The sequence below is a fragment of the Pseudophryne corroboree genome, chromosome 4 (assembly GCF_028390025.1).
Source record: "Pseudophryne corroboree isolate aPseCor3 chromosome 4, aPseCor3.hap2, whole genome shotgun sequence".
In the NCBI taxonomy this organism is placed as follows: Eukaryota; Metazoa; Chordata; class Amphibia; order Anura; family Myobatrachidae; genus Pseudophryne; species Pseudophryne corroboree.
The window spans coordinates 654,473,271-654,499,640 of record NC_086447.1 but is presented as its reverse complement, the minus strand read 5'-3'; the positions used below and the strand labels follow the sequence as shown (position 1 = coordinate 654,499,640).

General features: G+C 45.7%; 1 protein-coding gene across 1 annotated transcript in view; it reads right to left on the bottom strand.

The window, feature by feature from the left end:
* SRD5A2 (steroid 5 alpha-reductase 2) overlaps nucleotides 1-24,185 on the bottom strand; it is a 93,740-nt gene extending 69,555 nt beyond the window's left edge. The window contains exon 1 of the mRNA XM_063919759.1: nucleotides 23,799-24,185. Coding sequence (XP_063775829.1) covers nucleotides 23,799-24,079 — 281 coding nt within the window. The 5' untranslated portion in view covers nucleotides 24,080-24,185. The remainder of the gene's footprint in view (nucleotides 1-23,798) is intronic.
* Nucleotides 24,186-26,370: the final 2,185 nt, after the last annotated feature.

The window sequence follows — 26,370 nt, the reverse complement described above, 5'->3', positions numbered from 1 at the left end:
GGAATGCAAGTTATAGAGATGTAAACTGATGATTTAAATCAGGTATGCTGGGAGGGTGTGCATAGTATTGAGGGAACCAGGGGTTTCCTTCAGGTAATCAGTTTCCTCCCACAATCCAAATATATATTGGTATACTGTTGTGAATGGCCAACTATTCACTGTAAACTACTGTGGAATATGTTTGCGCTATAAAAATAACTGATACGAAATAATTGAATGCTTTCTTTTTCCTTTTCTTCTACTGTTCCAGTGAAGTTCAGTGATTTCTCCATGTTATCAGGGAAGAGGAATATCCCTTCTGACATGGGCACTGGTGTCACTAGAGGGGTTCAGGGGTGTGGACTGCACCAGGTATCACCCTCTGAGAGGGTGACTCCAACATCTGACTCCTCCTCAGTGATCGGGAGCCAGTTGCTGTACTGTTACATTATTGTGCAGTGCCCGACTCCTGTCATCGAGGAGGAGCCAGCAGTGTAATGAGAGTCTCTGTGGGCAACCCAGCATCTCCGGAATTGCTGGGCATGTCCCCAGAGTAATGAAAATGTGGCAAGCCATGAGGCCACGATCCCCAGTTATGCCATTGGCCATGAGCCATGAGTGTTTTTGACCTAGTAAGATTTCCAGCTCTTTAAATACATGGAGTACTCATGGGGGTCGATTTATGATGCAATGAAAAGAGTGGAGAAGCGAGCCAGTGGCGAACTTGCCCAGGGCAACCAATCAGTGTTGAGGTAACATTTAAAAGGTGCTTTCTATAAAATTATACGTAGCAGCTGATTGGTTGCCATGGGCAACTTCTCCAGTGGCTGATTCACACTTTTCATTGCTGCATGAATAGACTCCCGTTAAGAGGCAACCTCTTGGAATCCAACCAAGTAATTAATTGTCAGTGAGGTGTGATTTTCCTATTGAGAAGCTGCAGTAAACAGCAAAATAAACTCCAACCAATAAAATGGCTTGACGGCTCAGCAGAGGAGAAATAATCTAAAGTAGCCAGAGAGAAACTGCCCAATTTCTCAGTAGCAATGTTGGTTGACACTAAATTCATGTCATGGCCATAAGTGGCATCCTGGCAAGCCTGCTGCGACTCAGGGCCTGACACTTGAAAAACATTGGAAAAAATATCCAAATTACATTTAACCTTTTCCTTAGAGTTCATACAACTTTTATTTGTTGATTGTTTTTTTCTACAGTGTATCGCAGACAGCAACAGTAATGTTTGCATGCAATAATTTGGCTCAGCAATAATGGCCGGCAGCAGTAAGCATAGATTTGGCAACTTAGGGTCCCTTTTTGCGCATGTAGTTGTAATAAGAAAAAATCTGTGTATCTGAATAATAGTGTATTTTTTATTGCTTACCGCATCTGCCATCACCATCCTGACATAGTAATAGAATGGGAGGACAGACAGCGGTACAGGTACCACCACTGGCCATGTATAATACAGTGTGTGGTTCCCCATAATTTCCTGCTGAAAGCCAGTGTAAGCTGTACAGGCTGACAAATAAGTAGAATCCTTACATTCAGCAACACGATTTATGTTAGATGTGGCCTGAGAAAACTGTAAAAATTAAGTACAACAGCGAAGTACATCTATATAATAATTTTCCTACATACGCCACAATTTTCCTTAGCTACAAACAGCTGTACTGTAGTATGTGACCTCCACTTGTTGCAGTACTATTGTATCAATTATTGCCCTGCTGGACCATGGTCAGTGTCACTCTTCCTGAGCAACCGGAGCGGTTTACTTTCCCATTGTGGTATAGGGATTCCTTTTCAACATCAGAAGCCACCTGTTACTGCTTTGTCTTGTTGCATGGTAATAGGATAAGTTGCTGCCATTTCCAGGCTCGTTCACCTGCAGCTGGTACCTATTATTTCTCTTACGTCCTATAGGATGCTGGGGTCCACATTAGTACCATGGGGTGAGTTTAATAGTGTGGGCTGGCTCCTCCTCTATGCCCCTCCTACCAGACCCAGTTTAGAAAATGTGCCCGGTGGAGCCGGTCACAGCTAGGGGAGCTCCTAGGGGCTTTTCTAGTTTTATTATTTTTTAGTAGATTGCTAGGTACAGGGAGGCTGCTGGCAACAGACTCCCTGCTTTGTGGGACTTAGGGGGGGAGTAGGATCCAACCCTTGAGGTTAATGGCCCCTATCTCCGCTGACAGGACACTGAGCTCCTGAGGCGACCGCTCGCTCCCGCAGCACTGCCGCCACCCCCTACCAGAGCCAGAAGATGCGGTGGTGAGTAGGATGCCAGCGCCCCTGTAAGCGGGGATCCGGTGAGAATGGCGGCATTAGGGTGGGAGCGCAGCGCTGATGCTGCGCACCGGAGGGCTCAGAGGTACATGTGTGCGGCGCTGTGAGGGGTGCCCTGGGCCAGCGCAATACCCTAAAAACTGGTCACAGAAGGCTACAGGGGCTTGTACTACTGTTAGTTGCAGTTTCACCTCAGGCCAGTATAATACCATAAGTGCGGGAAGATGCGCCATTACAGGGGGCGGGGCTTCTCCTCAGAGTGGATCGAGCCCTCACCAGCGCCATTTTCTCCCTGCAGATCACACAGAGAGATGCTGACCTGGAGCGCTAATCCTCCACATAACTCCAGCTATCCTGTGCGGTACCAGGGGGTTATAGAAGGGAGGAAGAGTGTTTTGTTAACTGTTTAACGTTATTACAGTCAGCGCCAGGCAGTTATCATATAACTGCCTACTGGGGAGCTTTGTGTGCTGGCTCCTCATACTCTGTGTCTCTCTGAAATACTCTGTGGGGAAACTGTCCACGTGTGTGTGTGTGTGTGTGTGTGTGTGTGTGTGTGTGTGTGTGTGTTTGTTTTGTTCATATGTTTGTAAATCCAGTCATCAGGACACAGAGACATGTGAGTTCACCGCTGTGCTGCTTTATTCCATCACCAACTACAGGCACACTGGACCACCCACTTCCCAGCATCCCCCTGGTCCTAGGGACCATCACTGAAGATTCAGGCTTACACATGTTAGTAAGGGAGTGTCTACAAATATTAAGCATTCTAATACACTATCATCACAGTCTGTGTGTTCATATATCTCACATTACCATGTCTAGGTACTTTGTGTCCTGTGCTGCAGAGAGTATCTCTTCTCCAGAGGAGCCTATTCGATGTACTCAGGAATGCAATATATTGTCTCAGCCTTCTGAAACCGAACCACCGTGGGTGGCTTCTATTAAGGGAATGATATCCTAGATTTTATCTAGGATAGCTCATAATGAGACTGAAACACAGGTTTTGAGAAAATCTGTAGAGGTTTTGTCATATTCTGCTCCCACTGTCTCATCAAAATCCCCTGGTATTTACCCAAAGAAACATGCCCTTGCACCAAATAAAGCAAGTTGACACAGATACCGACTCTGAAACGGGGGACGGTGATGGGGATATACGAGGGCGAGAGCATCACTTGCTAAAGGAGTGCAGCTCGTGATTGAGGCTATTAGGGATGTTTTACACATTACTGGCAAGGTACCCGAGCAGGTTGAGGAGGCTTACTTTACAGACAATAAGAAAGCCTCCCTTACCTTTCCTGCGTCTAAGGAATTAAACGCATTATTTGAAAAATCATTGGAAAAAATTCCAGATTCCAAAGAGGGTTCTCGTTTCTTTTCCTTGCCCTGAGGAGGATAGGAAAAAATGGGAAAACCCCCTATAGTAGACGCTTCTGTATCTAGATTGTCTAAAAAGGTGGTTTTACCTGTCCCTGGGTCTACCGCTTTGAAAGAACCGGCAGACCGCAAGATTGAGACTACGCTCAAATCAATATACACTGCTTCAGGTGTGGCGTTAAGGCCCACTATTGCCTGTGCATGGATTTCTAAAGCCATAGTAAAGTGGTCAGGCACATTACTAGAGGAATTAGATTCTCTGGATAGAAGGGACATTGAAATGTTTTTACGTCACATACAGGATTCTGCAGGTTTCATGGTGGACGCCATGAAGGACCTTGGTCATCTGAATGCAAGGACGTCTTCCATGGCTGTCTCGGCACGCATGGGGCTTTAGCTACGCCAATGGTCTGCGGATGCGGAATCCAAGAAAAGTGTGGAGAACCTACCCTTCACAGGTCAGGCTCTGTTTGGGGAGGCATTGCATACATGGATTTCCACGGCAACCGCGGGTAAGTCAACCTTTCTTCCCTCCGCCACTCCCCTGACGAGAAAATCTTTTCCTATGTCTACAATGCAGTCTTTTCGGACCGCAAAGGTTAAAAAGTCCAAGCCCCCTTCCACTTTCTTCAGAGGTGGTCGAGGGAAATCCAGAAAAGCTACACCAACAGGTGCCCAGGAACAGAAGCCTAGTCTGCTTCCTCAAAATCCTCAGCATGACGGTGGACCTCCCAGCCTGGAGATCGGGCAGATGGGAGCACGACTAAGAAATTTCAGTCACATCTGGGAGTCATCAGGCCTGGACCCCTAGGTGCAAGATATTGTGTCCCAGGGGTACAGACTGGAGTTTCAAGAACTCCCACCTCAAAGATTCTTCAAATCAGGCTTACCAGCTTTGCTGATAGAAAGGGCTATCCTACAGGAAGCCATTCAAAAATTGGAAAAGGCAAATGTCATTGTTCCAGTTCCACATCATCTGAAAAACATGGGTTACTACTCAAACCTATATGTGGTACCGAAACCGGACGGTTCGGTCAGGCCAATATTGAACCTAAAATCTTTAAACCCCTATTTGAGGGACTTCAAGTTCAAAATGGAGTCTCTGAGAGTGGTGATCTCAGGTCTGGAGGAGGGGGAATTCCTGGTATCCCTAGATACCAAGGATGCATACCTCCACATTCCAATTTGGCCGCCACACCAGGTTTATCTCAGATTTGCTCTGTTGGACTGTCACTATCAGTCCAACAGAGCCTCTCCACGGCACCGAGAGTGTTCACCAAGGTTATGGCAGAAATTATGCTACTCCTCCGCAAGCAGGGAGTGAACATAATTCCATACCTGGATGATCCACTGATAAAAGCATCTTCCAGGGAGAAGTTGTTACAGAGCATTGCTCTCACAACTCGACTACTCCGGGTTCATGGCTGGATCATGAATCTTCCAAAGTCACATTTGGAGCCGACAAGGAGATTGTCTTTCCTAGGGATGATCCTCGACATGGAAGTGCAGAGGGTGTTTCTACCAGTGGAGAAAGCATTGGTGATACAATCAATGTTCTGGGATGTCTTGAAGCCAACCCGGGTATCGGTTTATCAGTGCATTTGCCTTCTGGGGAAGTTGGTTGCCTCTTACGAGGCTCTACAGTATGGAAGATTTCATGCACGGTCCTTCCAACTGGATCTCCTGGACAAATGGTTGGGATCTCATCTTCACATGCACCAGAGGATACGTCTGTCTCCGAAAGCCAGAATCTCTCTCCTCTGGTGGCTGCAAACCTCTCACATACTAGAGGGCCGCAGGTTCGGGATTCAGAATTGGATCCTACTAACCATGGATGCATGTCTCAGAGGTTGGGGAGCAGTCACCCAAGGGGAAAACTTCCAGGGAAGGTGGTCAAGTCTGGAATCTATCCTTCCAATAAACATTCTGGAACTAAAGGCCGTGTACAATGGTCTTCTACAAGCGGCACATCTTCTGAAAGATCAGGCCATTCAGGTTCAGTTGGACAATGTAACAACAGTGGCCTACATAAACCGACAGGGCAGAACGAAGAGCAGGGCTGCAATGTCAGAGGTAACAAGAATCATCCTCTGGGCGGAAAGACACGCGGTGGCACTGTCAGCAATCTTCATTCTGGGAGTGGACAACTAGGAAGTGGACTTCCTCAGCAGACACGATCTCCATCCCGGGGAGTGGAGCCTACACCCAGAGGTGTTCACAGAGGTGACAAGTCTTTGGGGCATACCTCAAATAGACATGATGGCCTTATGCCTCAACAAGAAGCTTCGGCAGTACTGTTCCAGGTCTGTGGCAGTGGCAGTGGATGCCCTGGTAACTCCGTGAGTGTTCAAGTCAATGTACATATTCCCTCCACTCCCGCTCATCCCAAGGATTCTCAAACTAATCAAAAGAACAAGAGTTTAGGTGATCCTCATTGCTCCGGACTGGCCAAGAAGGGCTTGGTACATGGATCTTCTGGAGTTACTGCTGGAAGATCCGAGGCCTCTTCCTCTTCGAGAGGACCTTCTGCAACAGGGGCCGTTCGCTTATCAAGACTTACCACGGCTACGTTTGACGGCATGGAGGTTGAACGCCAGATCTTAGCTCAGAAGTGCATTCCGAACAAGGTTATTCCTACCCTGATACAGGCTAGGAAAGGAGTAACGTCAAGACATTACCATAGTATTTGGAAAAAGTATGTGTTTTGGTGTGAATCCAAGAAGTTTCCTACGATGGAGTTTCAACCTGGACGGTTTCTCCTCTTCCTCCAAGCAGGAGTGGATGTGGGCCTGTGCCTGGCCTCCATAAAAGTCCAGATTTTGGCCTTGTCCATTTTCTTCCAGAAACAATTGGCTTCCCTCCCTGAGGTTCAGACTTTCTTGAAAGGGGTTTTGCACATCCAACCTCCCTTTGTGCCTCCTACGGCACCTTGGGATCTTAACGTGGTGCTGCAGTTCCTGCAATCGGATTGGCTCAAACCTTTACAGGAGGTTGAGGTCAAGTTTCTTACTTGGAAGGCTGTCACACTGTTGGCATTGGCATCTGCTAGACGTGTCAGAGTTGGGGGCAAAATTTTTAAGGGTACTCCGTACACGAGTGTACCCGCAGGGCCGAAACTAGGATTTCTCTCACCCGGGGCAAGACAGTAAATCTGCGCCCCCCATCCCCCAACACAAACAAAAAAATTATGTATAAAAATAATAATAATTAAAATACAATACACATATATATATATATATATATATATATATATACACTGCTCAAAAAATAAAGGGAACACTAAAATAACACATCCTAGATCTGAATGAATGAAATATTCTTATTAAATACTTTGTTCTTTACATAGTTGAATGTTCTGACAACAAAATCACACAAAAATTATCAATGGAAATCAAATTTATTAACCCATGGAGGTCTGGATTTGGAGTCACCCTCAAAATTAAAGTGGAAAAACACACTACAGGCTGATCCAACTTTGATGTAATGTCCTTAAAACAAGTCAAAATGAGGCTCAGTAGTGTCTGTGGCCTCCACGTGCCTGTATGACCTCCCAACAACGCCTCGGCATGCTCCTGATGAGGTGGCGGATGGTCTCCTGAGGGATCTCCTCCCAGACCTGGACTAAAGCATCCGCCAACTCCTGGACAGTCTGTGGAGCAACGTGGCATTGGTGGATGGAGCGAGACACGATGTCCCAGATGTGCTCAATTGGATTCAGATCTGGGGAACGGGCGGGCTAGTCCATAGCATCAATGCCTTCGTCTTGCAGGAACTGCTGACACACTCCAGCCACATGAGGTCTAGCATTGTCTTGCATTAGGAGGAACCCAGGGCCAACCGCACCAGCATATGGTCTCACAAGGGGTCCGAGGTTCTCATCTCGGTACCTAATGGCAGTCAGGCTACCTCTGGCGAGCACATGGAGGGCTGTGCGGCCCCCCCAAAGAAATGCCACCCCACACCATTACTGACCCACTGCCAAACCGGTCATGCTGGAGGATGTTGCAGGCAGCAGAACATTCTCCTTGGCGTCTCCAGACTCTGTCACATCTGTCACATGTGCTCAGTGAGAACCTGCTTTCATCTGTGAAGAGCACAGGGCGCCAGTGTTGAATTTGCCAATCTTGGTGTTCTCTGGCAAATGCCAAACGTCCTGCACGGTGTTGGGCTGTAAGCACAACCCCCACCTGTGGGCGTCGGGCCCTCATACCACCCTCATGGAGTCTGTTTCTGATCGTTTGAGTAGACACATGCACATTTGTAGCTTGCTGGAGGTCATTTTGCAGGGCTCTGGCAGTGCTCCTCCTGTTCCTCCTTGCACAAAGGCGGAGGTAGCGGTCCTGCTGCTGGGTTGTTGCCCTCCTACGGCCTCCTCCACGTCTCCTGATGTACTGGCCTGTCTCCTGGTAGCGCCTCCATGCTCTGGACACTACGCTGACAGACACAGCAAACCTTCTTGCCACAGCTCGCATTGATGTGCCATCCTGGATGAGCTGCACTACCTGAGCCACTTGTGTGTGTTGTAGGGAGGTCATACAGTCACGTGGAGGCCACAGACACTAATTAGCCTCATTTTGACTTGTTTTAAGGACATTACATCAAAGTTGGATCAGCCTGTAGTGTGTTTTTCCACTTTAATTTTGAGGGTGACTCCAAATCCAGACCTCCATGGGTTAATAAATTTGATTTCCATTGATAATTTTTGTGTGATTTTGTTGTTAGCACATTCAACTATGTAAAGAACAAAGTATTTAATAAGAATATTTCATTCATTCAGATCTAGGATGTGTTATTTTAGTGTTCCCTTTATTTTTTTGAGCAGTGTATATATATATATATATATATATATACCCATTACATAGATTGTATAGGGGGCACACTGACACACATATAGTGCAGGTCCCAGGGGAACACTGACACCCACACACAGACCATGAGCACACTGACACAAAAACAGATTGTATATGAGCACATTGACACACACACACACACACACACACACACACACACACACACACACACACACACACGGTATAGGGACCAGATACACTGTTTAGGGATCAGATGCACACTGACACACACACACACACACACACACACTGCATAGGGACCAGATGCACACTGAAACACACACACTGTATAGGGACCCACCAGATATATACTGACACTCACACACACACACTGTATAGGGACCAGATGAACACTGACACACACACACACACACACACACACACACACATTGTATAGGGACCAGATGCACACTGACACACACACACACACACACACACACACACACACACACACACACTGTATGGGGACCAGAGGCACACTGACACACACACTGTATAGGGACCACATGCACACTGACACACACTGTATAGGGACCAGATGCACACTGACACACAAACACACACACACACACACACACACACACACACACACACACTGTATAGGGACCAGATGCATACTGACACACACACATACACACACGTTGTACAGGGGGAGCTGTCTGCCAGCCAGAGATATATACCTTCTAAATCTCCTGTCTGTCTGTCACAGGTCCGCTCCATCTCCCTCTCGTTCAGAGTTGACGCTGCACTGTGTTCCCAGGCATGGGGGAGGGCTGTGTGCTCAGGGCTGCCAGAGACATACAGTCTCCGTGAAAGCTCCCCTGTCAGAGGAGCCTTTAGAATCCAGTGCGGAATGCTGCAGCGTGAGTGACAGTGGCTCTTTCACTGTCACTGATTGCAGCCAGCGTGCCCTTATCAGTCCCGCGCTCTATGCGCATGGGTTCAACCCCGCCAGCCAGACTCCTCTCTCCAGTCCGTCCACTCTCCCTCTCCTCCGTCGATGCGTGATGCGTGTGACATCACGCATCGACGTGGCAGCCAGAATCCGAACGCGTCCCTGGAGCTGGCACCCGATAGGCTGTCAGGTTTTGACAGCTGCTGTTTGTTGGCGTCTGCAGGCACAGCACGCGGTAACCTCAGATAATCTTGGCTCCGAAAACAGCCTCCCTAGCGCCCCCTCATTCCAGCGCCCGGGGCGCGTGACCCCCTAGCCCCCCCCTAGTTACGGCCCTGGTACCCGCATACTTGCACCACTGATGCAAGCAGTGCCGGCGACAGGGGGGAGGGGGGGGGGTCAAAGGGGACACCTGTACAGGGCCCCAAGGATCAGAGTGGATCAGAGTGGCCTCAAGGATACACCCCTTAGTGCATGGCAGGCTTGTGAGCCATCTTGTCCAAATAGGGAAGTGAGCTGTAGGCAGTGTGGCCGCAGCCTCAGAATGACAGGAGCCTCTCACACACAGTGACTGTATGGCAGGACTGTGCATCTGCTCCTCTTGGTCCAGCTCTGTTGCAGGCAGTTACAGAACATGGCAGCAGCTCTGCTGGCCAGGATTCCTGTGTCCTGCACCGCCTTCTTCTGGTGGGGTGTGAGGGCCACATGGTATCTGCTGTGCGGTGTCTGGGTACTGTGTAGGGTATACAGGGCTTTGAGATGGGGTGGAAGAGCTGGGATTTCAGCATGGAGTCATTGGGGAGAGTTTATTTTATAGCGCAGAACTTGCTGCGCAAAATAATTTGGTGCGCTATAAAATAATGTGTGTGTGTGTATATATATATATATATATATATATACATATATACACATACATACATACATACATACTGCTCAAAAAAATAAAGGGAACACTTAAACAACACAATGTAACTCCAAGTCAATCACACTTCTGTGGAATCAAACTGTCCACTTAGGAAGCAACACTTATTGACAATCAATTTCACATGCTTTTGTGCAAATGGAATAGACAACAGGTGGAAATTATAGGCAATTAGCAAGACACCCCCAATAAAGGAGTTGTTCTGCAGGTGGTGACCACAGACCACTTCTCAGCTCTTATGATTTCTGGATGATGTTTTGGTCACTTTTGAAAGCTGGCGGTGCTTTCACTCTAGTGGTAGCATGAGACGGAGTCTACAACCCACACAAGTGGCTCAGGTAGTGCAGCTCATCCAGGATGGTACATCAATGCGAGCTGTGGCAAGAAGGTTTGCTGTGTCTGTCAGCGTAGTGTCCAGAGCATGGAGGCGCTACCAGGAGACAGGCCAAGTACATTAGGAGACGTGGAGGAGGCCGTAGGAGGGCAACAACCCAACAGCAGGACCGCTACCTCCGCCTTTGTGCAAGGAGGAACAGGAGGAGCACTGCCAGAGCCCTGCAAAATGACCTCCAGCAAGCCACAAATGTGCATGTGTCTACTCAAACGATCAGAAACAGACTCCATGAAGGTGGTATGAGGGCCCGACGTCCACAGGTGGGGGTTGTGCTTACAGCCCAACACCGTGCAGGACGTTTGGCATTTGCCAGAGAACACCAAGATTGGCAATTTCGCCACTGGCGCCCTGTGCTCTTCACATATGAAAGCAGGTTCTCACTAGCACATGTGACAGACGTGACAGAGTCTGGAGACACCAAGGAGAACGTTCTGCTGCCTGCAACATCCTCCAGCATGACCGGATTGGCAGTGGGTCAGTAATGGTGTGGGGTGGCATTTCTTTGGGGAGCCGCACAGCCCTCCATGTGCTCGCCAGAGGTAGCCTGACTGCCATTAGGTACCGAGATGAGATCCTCAGATCCTTTGTGAGACCATATGCTGGTGCGGTTGGCCCTGGGTTCCTCCTAATGCAAGACAATGCTAGACCTCATGTGGCTGGAGTGTGTCAGCAGTTCCTGCAAGATGAAGGCATTGATGCTATGGACTGGCCCGCCCGTTCCCCAGACCTAAATCCAATTGAGCACATCTGGGACATCATGTCTCGCTCCATCCACCAACGCCACATTGCACCACAGACTGTCCAGGAGTTGGCGGATGCTTTAGTCCAGGTCTGGGAGGAGATCCTTCAGGAGACCATCCGCCACCTCATCAGGAGCATGCCCAGGCGTTGTAGGGAGGTCATACAGGCACGTGAAGGCCACACACACTACTGAGCCTCATTTTGACTTGTTTTAAGGACATTACATCAAAGTTGGATCAGCCTGTAGTGTGTTTTTCCACTTTAATTTTGAGTGTGACTCCAAATCCAGACCTCCATGGGTTAATAAATATGATTTCCGTTGATAATTTTTGTGTGATTTTGTTGTCAGCACATTCAACTAGGTCAAGAACAAAGTATTTAATAAGAATATTTCATTCATTCAGATCTAGGATGTGTTGTTTAAGTGTTCGCTTTCTTTTTTTGAGCAGTGTATATGTGTATATATATATATTATATATATCTGGAAAAAATCAGGAGAATGCGCCCAGTAATTTATTTCACACATAAATTAAAAACAGGACATTCCATGGATTATAAAAGACTCGTACCATAAAAGACCCACTCTTTGGGCCAGTTAAAACACATGAAACAATCCACCAGGCTATCCACCAAACCTGCTGCAGTCAAAGACCGGACCATGCACCGCACCGGTAAAAGCCGAACTCGTCAGGTCACTCACAGTGAAGCAGCCGGGATGTGTGAGCCGGATGGGAGAAGACGCACGTCTACCGGCGCGGTGCATGGTCCGGTCTTCAACGGAAATCATATTTATTAACCCACTGAGGTCTGGATTTGGAGTCACACTCAAAATTACAGTGGAAAAACACACTACAGGCTGATCCAACTTTGATGTAATGTCCTTAAAACAAGTCAATTTTGAACCGTTTGCCTGTATAGGGGTGGCAAAAACTGGTGCCTACTATCATATGATTGCACATAGTGCAACCCAGACATTTAACACATCCAGCCCTTTGTGGATTTAAAAAGGTTGTGGTGGTGGATATTACGGCTGGTGGAAATATCCACTGCCACAACCTTTTTAAATCCACAAAGGGCTCGATGTGTTAAATGTCTGGGTTGCACTACGTGCAATCATATGATAGTAGGCACCAGTTTTTGCCACCCCTATACAGGCAAACGGTTCAAAATACGTTATAGACTTACATGTTCCACCAAATATGTAATATACTTGTTAAGTTGCCCTTGCGGGCTACATTATGTCGGCAAGACGGAATGCTCGTTCAAAGAACGCATGGCCGGACATCGGACATCGATCCGAGCAGCCCTAACCACTGGTAGAAGCGACCAACCCGTCGCACGACATTTTTTAAATGCCAAACATTCATTAGCTGTTCTTAAACATCAAATTATTGATCATGTCCCTCCACTCAAACGTGGTGGCAATAGGGGACTTAGGTTACTTCAAGCTGAAGCCTGGTGGATTTTCTTATTAGACACTTTGTCGCCCAGAGGACTCAATGAGCACTCGGGTTTACACTGTTTTCTCTAATATTCTGTACTTGTGGGTTCACGGGCAGACAATTTGGCCTCTCGCTATATTATAAGTTTGGTCTATAGAACCAAGCAATATAACATTAGACGATCATAACCTGGGAAGTCCTCCCTATTATTTTTTGGCTATCGTATGTATTTCCCTTATGGGGTTAACTAGGAGATGTATTGGGTTAATTTGTATAGACCCCATTACTGCTGTTTATTTTAGATCATGCATCACATTGCATCCATCCATGCCACTTTATGCAGCTATATCTCTGTTAATGTGAATCCACAACGTTGCAAAATATCCAAGTTAGTTTCCAGCATGTATAAGTTATGATTGTGTTTATATGTTTTTGATTTTTATTGTGTATCACGCAGCTTCGGCTGCAATCAGCACACACAGGTGTTCCAGGGTTTTCCGTGACGCCGCGGCTGTTGCGGCTCCGCGACGTCATCATTTGAGGACCGAGACCCGGCGGACGGCGGGCGCCACGGACTTCCCCTGGACAGGTATAAAGGTATGTGTTTCCACTATGTATGTTTATGTCCTGATGAAAATGTTAAACTCAATAACATTGAAACGTTGACCGCACAACGACTGAGAGTCTTCATTTCCCTATCGGGGAGCCGTGAGTGCCGCTGATTGCTATATTTATTTATGGACACCCCATTTGGGGTAGTTACTTGGAGGGCACCGGCTTAATAACTTTACCATACTTCTGGACGGAGTGCTGCTGATCTCCACGAGATTATATATATATATATATATATATATATATATATATATATATATATAACAGTCCACTGTAGGCGGCACACTGGTCACAAAAGGTACAAAACAGCAGGTTGCAGCAACAACGTTTCGAAGTTTATTCTTCGTCCTCAGGTTACAAAATAACAGAGAAAGACATACCTTTTTATTCCCCCCACACATGTGCAGTGAGCTCCAGAGTGGTTCTGGCATTCTGACGCCCATTAGTGACATCATCCAGCCTCCCCGCCTACCAGAAGCATCACACTGAGATAGTATCAAAATACTATCAACAAGTAGTATAGTGAAAATGACTCACCTTACATTTAAAAACATTTCAGGACTCACAGTTAAAAACAACACATAAGACAGAGACAGATGCGGTGTATATACAAAACAGCATGTGCAGTCACCATCTAAACTCCACAGCTACCCCCACAGGTGCTGATAATCGTCAAAGACTTGCTCATTAACTCATTCAATGCTGCACATGATGGATACTCACTACATGGGTTATAAGAAACTATGTAAACCCAGAGATCCATTAAGCCCTTTAGGTGCTAGGGTCTGCAACTCATAAATCCATTTAGATTCACTTCATGGCTGAAGTGAAAGTGTCTGGGGTCACAGATGCGGTCGACCATGTCAATCTTTCATTGCTGACTCAGGGGTCTACACTCACCTTTTCAGAGACAGAGGCTGAGGCAATATTACGTGATCAAGGTCTAGCTGATGATTCTGATATACAATCTGTTGAGTTGCTATACAGAGATTGGCTCAAACTGAAACAAAAAGAGGTGGATTACCTCTATCACGGTATTACCCTCAGTGATTATTATAAAGAAAAACGTATACCGCGGGGATTCAGAATTAGAAACGCACCGACTATTGGCCGGTTTAACACCACATTTTGTAAGCGCTGGATAGCGGTACTCAATAAGTGCAGCTTTGATCTCCTCTTGCTGGTTATTGAAGAGTCGACACGTGAACTGGCTGTTTCAAGAGATAAGATCTCTGTGTTTGAGACCAAATATAAAGACATTGTCACCAGTGATACCAGATGTAATTGGCTGGAAAAATTGGAGAATCAAATTTCTACGTACCGTAAAGATTTGATCCAGTTTAAACGCAAGAAATTAGCGAAAGTGAATTCTGATTATGAACAGAACCGTGTATATACCTGGGCGAGTGGGACCCGCAATGAACGCCAACATTACTATCGCCAACGCAACTATAAACAGATGTGGCAATCTGATTCGTCAGCAGAGAGAAATACCAACAGTGATTCCGATATTCCTTCTGATAATGTTCCATCTTCCTCTCATTCCCCTTTGGGGGTGCGCACCCAAGATGTTGCCAACGACAAAGGCGGTGGACGCGCCGTGGCGGCCAGTGGAAAAGGTCGAGGTCGCGGCAGAGTGGGTCGACCCCCTCTATTCCGGAAGAAATAGTGTTTAATCTATCTTCTCATGTTCTTACATCTATTGAATTACAGGTTTTGAGCAAGGGATTGTCATTTGTCCCTACAGTTAAATTTAAACCATTACAATGGGAAATTGAGAAGTATAAGCTGAACAGACAATTGAAGTTACATGAACATTTCAATGGGGCATGGTCGAGTCAGAGCCCTACTGTGACTGAAGTATTACCTGTCCAATTGTCTCGTTTACAAAATCGCAGCAAATTTGATCCAGTATCATATAATGCTGCTATTAAAACCTATGGACGCTTACTCGATCATAATGTATCTAGTGATGTGATTTCCCATTTGAACATCAAAGGTTATAATAATCTTAGCAAAGTTGAGTATGATGCTTTGAGAGATTTGTCATCGTATACAGATATCACAATACGCCCAGCCGACAAGGGTGGGGGTATTGTGATACAGGACTTGGGTACTTATAAAGATGAATTGTACCGGCAATTAAGTGATACATCTGTGTATAGAGCTTTAGAAGGTGACCCCACCACTAGGTATGCCAAGGCGTTACATGATAAATTAGAGATGGCAGTAAAGTCGGGGATTATCTCTAATACACTTATGAAGGCATTGATTGTGGAACATCCGGTAGTCCCAGTGTTATATTTACTACCTAAGATTCATAAACGGCTTGACAATCCACCGGGTCGCCCTATTATTGCTGCCCGCAAGGGCTTATTTCAAAATGTGGCAACTTATTTGGATTCATTGTTGCAACCGTGTATTGTCAACCGTGATAGATATCTTTTAGACACTACTTCATTGATTAATCATCTACAATCCTTGAAGAATATTCCTGTGGGTAGCATTTTATGTAGTGTTGATATTGCTAGTTTATATACGGTAATCCCCAATGAAGCTGGTTTATTGGCAGTTCGCAAATTAATTCAGGATAATTGCTTGTACTCCGGTCCTGATATTGATTTTGTGTTGAATCTTTTGAATATGACCTTGACACACAACTACTTTGTATTTGATGGCAGGTTTTACCTGCAGACTGCTGGTTGTGCGATGGGGTCCCCTGTGGCCCCGTCGTACGCAAATGCATACATGTTTACAGCAGAACAAGAAATTTTCTTTAATGATATAGCTGTATCTGATGCAATTTTTTTGTACTTACGTTACATAGATGACGTGTTGATTATTTGGTCTCATACAGAGGAGGAATTCTGTTCTTTTGTCAACACTCACAATTTGTCTGAACACCCTATTAAGTTCACCTTTAATGCCAGCAAGGAAAGTGTGAATTTTTTGGATGTTCAGATTAAGTGTATTGATGGTATATTGACTACGAGTTTATATCATAAAAGCACTGATCGCAACACCTTACTTCATTTTGAGAGTTTTCATGCTCATTCCTCTAAATTAGGCCTGCCTTATTCTCAGTTTTTGAGGGCGGTGAGGATTTGTAGTAACAAACAGGATGCTATCTCTCAAATTGATGATATGATAGTAAAATTTAGACAGAGGGGATATCCTTTGAAAGAATTGGTAGCAGCAAAAGGGAAAGCCCTTATGCAGGATAGACATTCCCTGTTGCTATCTAAGAAAACGAAACCTGTTTCTAAACGCTTACCATGGGTTAATCATTTCAACACTGATAGTACATCAATTGCCCGTACAGCGAAAGCGTTGTGGCCAATTGTACAGACCGACAAAGATCTAAATCTGACTGATATCACTATCATGCCCACTTATACGAGAGGAAGAAATTTAAGGGATTGGGTAGTCAAAACAGATGTAACGGGGTTACAATCCAGTCAAAGTGAACAAAATATGTTTTTGTCCCTGCGCAAGGGTTGTTTTAGATGTTTAAATTGCATCACTTGTAGGTCTCTTCTGACTGGCAATACCTTTAATCATCCGTTTAGTGGTAGGAAATATAGTATTAATTATAGAGTCACATGTACTACTAAATTTATCATCTATCTGATCAGTTGTCCTTACGGACTTCATTATATCGGTAAAACCGACCGTACATTGAGGGAGCGTATGGCTAATCATAAAATGGCCATCAGGAATGCAATTCAACATGGTACAAGTGACCAGCCGGTCGCTCGTCATTTTATGCAGGCTAGGCACAGCATAGCCTGCCTAAAATATATGATTATTGATCATGAACCAGCTAGATTAAGAGGGGGTAATAGATCTTTACGTTTGTTGCAAAAAGAATCTAAATGGATTTATGAGTTGCAGACCCTAGCACCTAAAGGGCTTAATGAATCTCTGGGTTTACATAGTTTCTTATAGCCCATGTAGTGAGTATCCATCATGTGAAGCATTGAATGAGTTAATGAGCAAGTCTTTGACGATTATCAGCACCTGTGGGGGTAGCTGTGGAGTTTAGATGGTGACTGCACATGCTGTTTTGTATATACACCGCATCTGTCTCTGTCTTATGTGTTGTTTTTAACTGTGAGTCCTGAAATGTTTTTAAATGTAAGGTGAGTCATTTTCACTATACTACTTGTTGATAGTATTTTGATACTATCTCAGTGTGATGCTTCTGGTAGGCGGGGAGGCTGGATGATGTCACTAATGGGCGTCAGAATGCCAGAACCACTCTGGAGCTCACTGCACATGTGTGGGGGGAATAAAAAGGTATGTCTTTCTCTGTTATTTTGTAACCTGAGGACGAAGAATAAACTTCGAAACGTTGTTGCTGCAACCTGCTGTTTTGTACCTTTTGTGACCAGTGTGCCGCCTACAGTGGACTGTTGTATTGACCCGTGGCTCTGCGGGTCTAGGAGGGCACCGGGACTGAGTTATTTGTACCTGGGAGTGCTGCCAAAAGTCGTTTATATATATATATATATATATATATATATATATATATATATAATCTGAGGGGTCCCAGAGATATCCCTGTATCGGGCCTCAAGATTTCTGTTGCCGGCCCTGGATGCAAGCAAATGCTTACCCAGGAAATGTTTCACATTACATTGTGGGGGTCATTCCGAGTTGATCGTAGCTGTGCTAAATTTAGCACAGCTACGATCATCTTCCCTGACATGCGGGGGGACGCCCAGCACAGGGCTAGTCCGCCCTGTATGTCAGTCCAGTTTCACCCCCCGCAGAAATACAAAAGCATCGCACAGCGGCGATGCTTTTGTATTTGTGGAGTAACTCCTGACCAGCGCAGCTCCTGCGGCTGGCTGGGAGTTGATTGTCGCTGCCACTGGCCGCAGTGACTGCGTGAGACGTCACGCAGCCGCCGCGGCCCGCCCACCCAACGGTCCGGCCACGCCTGCGTTGGCCGGACCACGCCCCCCTAAACGCCGCCGTCCAGCCCCCTCCTGCCCTGCGAACGCCTCTGCCTGTCAATCAGGCAGAGGCGATCGCTACTGAATGACGGCCTTCGGCCATCCGGCATGCACCGGCGCATGCGCAATTCCGACACGATCGCTGCGCAGCGATAAACTGCAGCGAGCGATCGGGTCGGAATGACCCCCTGTATCCAGTGTTCGTGGGAGTGTTGGGGCACTCTCCCCGTCCTCAAGCTGCCATGGAGAAAAGGTTCCAATACATAGGGGTACATTTACTAAGGTGGGAGTTTTTTAGAACTGGTGATGTTGCTCATTGCAACCAATCAGGTTTATCTAGCTGCTTCTAGACGACAATAGTTAGAAAGAGGGGTCTATTCATGAAGCAGTGAAAAGAGCTCCATGCAAATGTATAGTATACAAATTATAAATGTTACTTCAATACTGCTTGGTTGCTATGGGCCACTTCTCCACTGGCTCACTTCTCTAAACTTTTCATTGCTTCATGAATAGACCCAAGAATCTGATTGGTTGCTTTGGGCAACATCACCACTTCTGAAAAAACTCCCACCTTAGTAAATTTACCCCATAGTCTGAATACTAGGTTTCTGGAAAAAGAGATAAAGTGGAGTTGCCCATAGCAACCATTTAATGTCTAACTGTCATTTTACAGACTATGATAAATGACAGAAACTAATTGGTTGCTATGGGCAATTTCTCTACTTTATCTCTCTGGAAGGTTTCATACATCTCCACCATAGTCTATCACCCTGATTAATCTGGCCTCACAGCTGTCTGAGTTGGGGTATTTGCAACCAGGGTATATCAGTATTTGAAATCATGAAACCTCTTTATCCAGAGCAATATTTGCAACCAGGGTATATCAATATTTGAAATCATGAAGCCTCTTTATCCAGAGTAAAGATGATTTTATTGAATTAACATTTTTGGAGTGTCTGCTATAATGTAATATATAGGCAGTGCCGTTTTTAGTGGTGGGCGAGCACATGACACCTGTCGCGGCACTTGCAGGCTCCTATGCTGCTCTGCCTACTCCCTCCCATAGTACTCCGCTTGGGGGGTGCAGTTTCACGGAATGATGTGGTTATGTCCTGACGTCACAACGCAACTGTGTAATTTTGCGAAACTCCGCCCCCCGAGCTGAGTACTATAGGCGGGAGGAGGTGGAGCAGGATAGCAGTGCTGGCGTGCTGGTGCCAGTACTGCTACACCCCTGGCAACAAGCATTACCCCTAGCAATGAGCATTACCCACTCCTGAGAACGAGCGTATTACACAAAGCCAGAGCATGAAACCCCTGGCAACGAGCATTACACACCCTTGGCAATGAGGATGACATCAAAAACATGAAATCCCTGGCAACAAGCACGACGCCAGGAGCATGAAATCCCTGGCAACGAGCATGACACCCACCGCATGAAACTCCTGGCAATGAGCATGACACCCAGCGTATGAACCCCCTGGAAATGAGCAGGTAATTTAAAAGTAATTAGAGGTTTTGCTGTAGAGCATACTGTATCACGGGTATTGTGGTGTGTGGCATAATATGGTGCACGGGGCATTTCTGTGTGGGGCTTAATATGGTGGAATGTTGTTGTTTTTTCCTGTGGTGCCCGAGGTCTGTTGGTGCAAAACTGGGGTGTCTTTTCCTGTGAGGCCATTCCAATTTTAGCAAGACCATGGCCATTTTAGTGAGGCCATGCCCCCTCACAGGGAGTTAGTGTGCATTTGGCGTGCACAAATAGTTTTTTTTTTATGTCTAGGGGGGAGGGGGGGAGGGGGGGGCGTACTTTTGAATGTCTATGGGGGGGCGTGCATTTTGTTCCTGCTCGCACTGGAGCCAAATTGTCTAGAAACAGCCCTGTATATAGGGGTCTATGTACTAAGCCTTGGAGAGAGAGAAAGTGAAGGGAGATAAAGCACCAACCAACCAGCTCCTAACTGTCATTTTTCAAAGGAGCTGATTGGCTGGTACTTTATCACCGTCAAATGTATATCTTTTCAAGGCATAGTACATCTCCCCCTCAGCCTGTAACATGGCACTTAGAAGCTGGTACTTTATCTCTCTCCAAGGCTTAGTACATAGTAGGGACGTGCGGTGTTTAGATTGGCATACCCAAACACAGTACAATTGGTGGTCTGGTGGTGGCAAAAAGATACCTTTATATACATAGCTTCACGTTGAATTGTGTGAGTCGGGGTACGCCCATATCACGTTTCATTTATTCATCTGAATGATACTGTATGATGTTTTAAAAAAGAGACTTTCTTGAGAAATTGAGACTGTTCTACACATATATTATTTTTACATATGATTCATATCACTGGGATATAACACTGGATGAACATTGAAAGAAGAAAAGAAATCACCTGGGGATCCATTCAGAGGAACGTATTGTGTAAAGTTTAATATATATGTACATGTAAAGTGTTGAATATCGCGATATAGCGCCAAGAGCCATATCCTTTCCACTCTTTTGTCTATATTGTTTATTCGTTGAAAGTGTGGTGACTCTTTCAGGAAGGGACGTAGTTAAGGGCAGCTTAAAGGCGCCAATTTGATAGGAGCCCCCTCCTCTTTTTACACTAGAGAAATCACCAATAAAATGGCAGTAGCGTCATTTTCCTGGAGATCTGCGCGTGCTCATTAGAGTCTGAGCCCCAAGTGCTCAGACACTAATGTTCTTACGGCTAGAGGGGGCCTGGGCAAAGGAGGCTGCACATTGGCCTCCTCTCTTAAAAACGCCCCTGAAGCATGTTATATATGTACAATGATGTAATGGTGGTTATAATAAATGTACAGCAAGAAGTAAAGGATTTGTTGTCATAAAATATAACTATCACATTGTGTTCTGTGACATGATCCAATGTTTGAATTTGAACCCCTGGAGCCGGATGTAATGAAGTCTGAGTTAGCCAGAGGTGCGGGTTTCCGGACGAACTCTGACGTTTTTTTAAAGGGGCAATCATTTTCAAGGCATGGTTTTGCTTTGTAAACGATTGTCCCTTTAAAAAAACGTCAAAGTTCGGCAGGGAACCTGCACCTCCAGCCAACTCGGACTTCATTAAATCTGGCCCATGGTGTTTATGTGTGAGGTGCTAACCATAGGTGCCTACCTTGCTGCACCCTCCTCAGGGAGTCTGCAGCATCGTAGGCTAATTGGGGGATGTCCAGCGGCAATGTGGGTAGTCCGGGGGTATGGCCGGCAGGGAAAGTGAGCAGTCCAGGGGCGTGGCGTCATGATTGCATCATCGTGGCCCCGCCCCTGCTAGACAGTGCCTAGAAAACAGGCACTGTACAGTGGGGGGCGAACTAAGATGACTCAATTCAGAGCGAATCGCGTCATTGTATCCCCCTCGGACCGCCCACTTGTTATCTGCTGTGGGCGGCCGAGGGGGGAGTGTGGTTGGCTGCCAGCAAAAGCGGGAGACTTGCCCACCTTTCTGGTGGGCCACCCGATTTTCGGGAGCCTCCCGGCCATTCCAGGAGGATAGGCAAGTATGGTGCTAGCTCTGTGCACCAAGCTGTTCATTACCTAAACCTTACATTTGTGGTTTGTCATTACCCTATGTAGCTTCCTTTTGCACATTGGGCTTGATTCAGACTTGTACACTAGCCCCATAGAGCTGTGTACAAAAATCAACAAGTCCAGTGTAAGGGCAGGCTGCGAGAGGGGCGAGTTTGGTCACAGCTGCTGGTGTTTCCAGCTGTTGCTATGGCAACTCACTCACCTAATTGTAATTGAAGTGGTCCCCAAGAGCTACTGGGCAATACTTTTTTTTTTCTATTCTTTGTGAATCTGCCACTGAAAGCTCAAGTCCAGGCTTTCAGTACAGTGTGCATGTGTTATCCAACAAACCCAGGTCAACCATACCTAGAGGACCTGGACTGGACAATGAAGCAGTAAGAATACTCTCACCACTTCGTGCCAGTATCATCAAGGAGCTAAGTATCGCACAGCCGTCATGCCGTATTTCCATTGGTAGATTGCAGCAATAGACAATATGTACTAGGAAGGCCATTAACCAACCATTGACGGTTAACCACCGATAGTCGATGGTTTTGCCATTGCAGAGCAGGCAGCATGGTTTTTATTTTTTTTCCTGACTGGTAAAGGGGCATGGAACTTAGCTCTGGACCCTGGTTGTGCCACTAATCGCACTCCCCTTTTTCTGTCAGCTTTCAGAGCTATTCCTAATGGGCACTAACGGGGGAAGTCAGCAGGTTGGGGGAAGGGGGGGGGGACATAGATAGATAGATAGATAGATAGATAGATAGATAGATAGATAGATCTTATATAAGTGAAGGGAGATTGAGGTAGTTGAAGGTAGGTGCGGTCCACAACCAATGACACTACCTCCCCATAAAGGCCAGTCGCCCACAGCACTGGTCACGCCTTCCACATCATTAGTCACAATGCCACAGTGCTGTTCACACTCCCTGTCGTGGTACACAATAGGCCCTTCAGAAATATCAGCTCCAGGCCCATACTGACCTCAATCTTACTGTACCTGTCAGAGACAGGACTGGGACAGTGATGCAGTCTAGCTGCACAAATATAGTGAGGGACAAAGAAGTGAGTTAGAGACCTGAATGGGGGCTGGGTCTGTTTGTTGTTTTATTTCAGTAAAAGCATTACTTTAATTTGTTTACCTGAAAAGTTCTGTTTGGAAATATAATCATATTCATTTATATATTACGAGTATGAAGAAATATTGTTTTCTGTTGGACATACAAGTGATTCCATCCCTCCCCCAAATTATTGTTAGGGAAAGAATGGGACTGAATTCATACTTGCTGTCCTTGAAAACGTGTTATATTACAGTACAAATGTTGAAACATTGTTTAGTTGGGGGGTGTTGTGGAGGACAGTTACATTCTCTAAATATTCATGTTCGGTTAATTTTCTGAATGTATAACACAGCACAATATAAATCTAATGAAAAAAATCTGAGCAAATGTTTCAGTCTATTACCCAGTCTTGTGTTATTACTGTTTAGTTTCCAGTTGTAAAGTGCAACGGAATATGCTGCCACTACATAAGTAACTGTTAATAAATGAATGGAATAATAAATAAAGTGCTGCACAATAACACTAGTAGAAATGAATGTTTGCTCTGGATAGGGTAGTATGCAGTTTCGCCATATATTGTCTTAGGTGATATTTGCGTTTTCAGTGCATTTAAGACACAAAACTTTAGTAGGTCTATATGTTTCTCATTATGATGGAGTGCTGAACAAGGCAAACATGCATTTGGAATTTTGTGAGAAAACAGCTTATTTCACAAATAATGTCTGTTAAATTAGTAAGTTTCTTCTTACCTTTGAAAATAGTGTCCACAAAACATGAAGAAGAGCATCTGACGTCCCACAGTATCACAGCCTTGATTGTATAGTGTCACCAATAAAGGCACTAGAAATGATGGTAACTCCTGGATAAACCAACCATACTTTGCTGGAACAAGAACACCAAGCTGAATAGCTTTTCTCTGTACATGTTTTCCATAACCTGCAGGCTCAGTCAGTTGTTTGAAAAGAAACAATAGTCCAACGAAGAACAGTAAAATACTGAAGAAGAAGTCCGGGTTCTGGGTGCATTGCATTATTCAGTCTGATGATGACTCAGGATCACTTGCAGTGTTAGACTTAGCTATGCAGTGCTCTCATATCCACCTCTCCATTCACTATAAATACTACGTTAGGAAACAGACACCTCTATTACTGTCGACACAAAGAAAAGAAGAGCTCAATCGTGGGTGTACTGGGACAACAATAAAAAGTTCAGTCTTTATTAGTATACATTTTAAAAAAAATTGCATAATGTGAATAAGGTGAAATTTACAAAACAAAAAAATAATAAAGGGTGAAATTATAATATAAAGGGTATATTAAAATAGAATTAGGGAGGGGCCTTAGACTGCACACCTATAGCTGCCAGTAATGTGAGGTGCTACCTACTGAGACTTGTAGTTCTACAGAAGAAAAAAGGGGGGTGTTGTAGGTGCACTGTCTCTAGCATTACTGATATCATACAGCTTAGCATATAATAAATAGTGGAGTTTAGTTATGAATTGATCAATGCATGAAGCTGCAGCCCCGCGGCAAGGGACTCCACTCTGCTGCAGTACCTAACACTATAGGGGTTCAAACCTAGGGCACGGGACCCCCCAAAAAACCACAGCCAAGCAACCCCAGGGCATCGCAGGGAATAATTATGTGTAGTGAGAAGGATTAAGGGATAGGTGAGAAAAAAAGGGGTGTTATGGGGTGAATTAATATAAGTGAAAAAAATGTGTAACATGTATAATAAACAAACGGTGAAAGTGCCAATTTAAATGTAATGCTGCGATGCCCTGCTGTTGCCCAGCCACGGCAGTCCAGGAGGCCCAGTACCCCAGGAGCCACCCCATTTCTGACCTATTCTTCTGAATAATTGGACTTACCTAGAATTGTGCCATATTCACAAGTGCAGTCATGCTAGGTACCCTAGTTAAAATAAATGAGGGTCAGGTGCGGGTGGGTGCAAGTCTAAGAATGAAGGTGTCTCACTCCTTCAGGTGTGTCTTTAGAGATGAGCGCCGGAAATTTTTCGGGTTTTGTGTTTTGGTTTTGGGTTCGGTTCCGCGGCCGTGTTTTGGGTTCGACCGCGTTTTGGCAAAACCTCACCGAATTTTTTTTGTCGGATTCGGGTGTGTTTTGGATTCGGGTGTTTTTTTCAAAAAACACTAAAAAACAGCTTAAATCATAGAATTTGGGGGTCATTTTGATCCCAAAGTATTATTAACCTCAAAAACCATAATTTACACTCATTTTCAGTCTATTCTGAATTCCTCACACCTCACAATATTATTTTTAGTCCTAAAATTTGCACCTAGGTCGCTGGATGACTAAGCTAAGCGACCCTAGTGGCCGACACAAACACCGGCCCATCTAGGAGTGTCACTGCAGTGTCACGCAGGATGTCCCTTCCAAAAAACCCTCCCCAAACAGCACATGACGCAAAGAAAAAAAGAGGCGCAATGAGGTAGCTGTGTGAGTAAGATAAGCGACCCTAGTGGCCGACACAAACACCGGGCCCATCTAGGAGTGTCACTGCAGTGTCACGCAGGATGTCCCTTCCAAAAAACCCTCCCCAAACAGCACATGACGCAAAGAAAAAAAGAGGCGCAATGAGGTAGCTGTGTGAGTAAGATAAGCGACCCTAGTGGCCGACACAAACACCGGGCCCATCTAGGAGTGTCACTGCAGTGTCACGCAGGATGTCCCTTCCAAAAAACCCTCCCCAAACAGCACATGACGCAAAGAAAAAAAGAGGCGCAATGAGGTAGCTGTGTGAGTAAGATAAGCGACCCTAGTGGCCGACACAAACACCGGGCCCATCTAGGAGTGTCACTGCAGTGTCACGCAGGATGTCCCTTCCAAAAAACCCTCCCCAAACAGCACATGACGCAAAGAAAAAAAGAGGCGCAATGAGGTAGCTGTGTGAGTAAGATAAGCGACCCTAGTGGCCGACACAAACACCGGGCCCATCTAGGAGTGTCACTGCAGTGTCACGCAGGATGTCCCTTCCAAAAAACCCTCCCCAAACAGCACATGACGCAAAGAAAAAAAGAGGCGCAATGAGGTAGCTGTGTGAGTAAGATAAGCGACCCTAGTGGCCGACACAAACACCGGGCCCATCTAGGAGTGTCACTGCAGTGTCACGCAGGATGTCCCTTCCAAAAAACCCTCCCCAAACAGCACATGACGCAAAGAAAAAAAGAGGCGCAATGAGGTAGCTGTGTGAGTAAGATAAGCGACCCTAGTGGCCGACACAAACACCGGGCCCATCTAGGAGTGTCACTGCAGTGTCACGCAGGATGTCCCTTCCAAAAAACCCTCCCCAAACAGCACA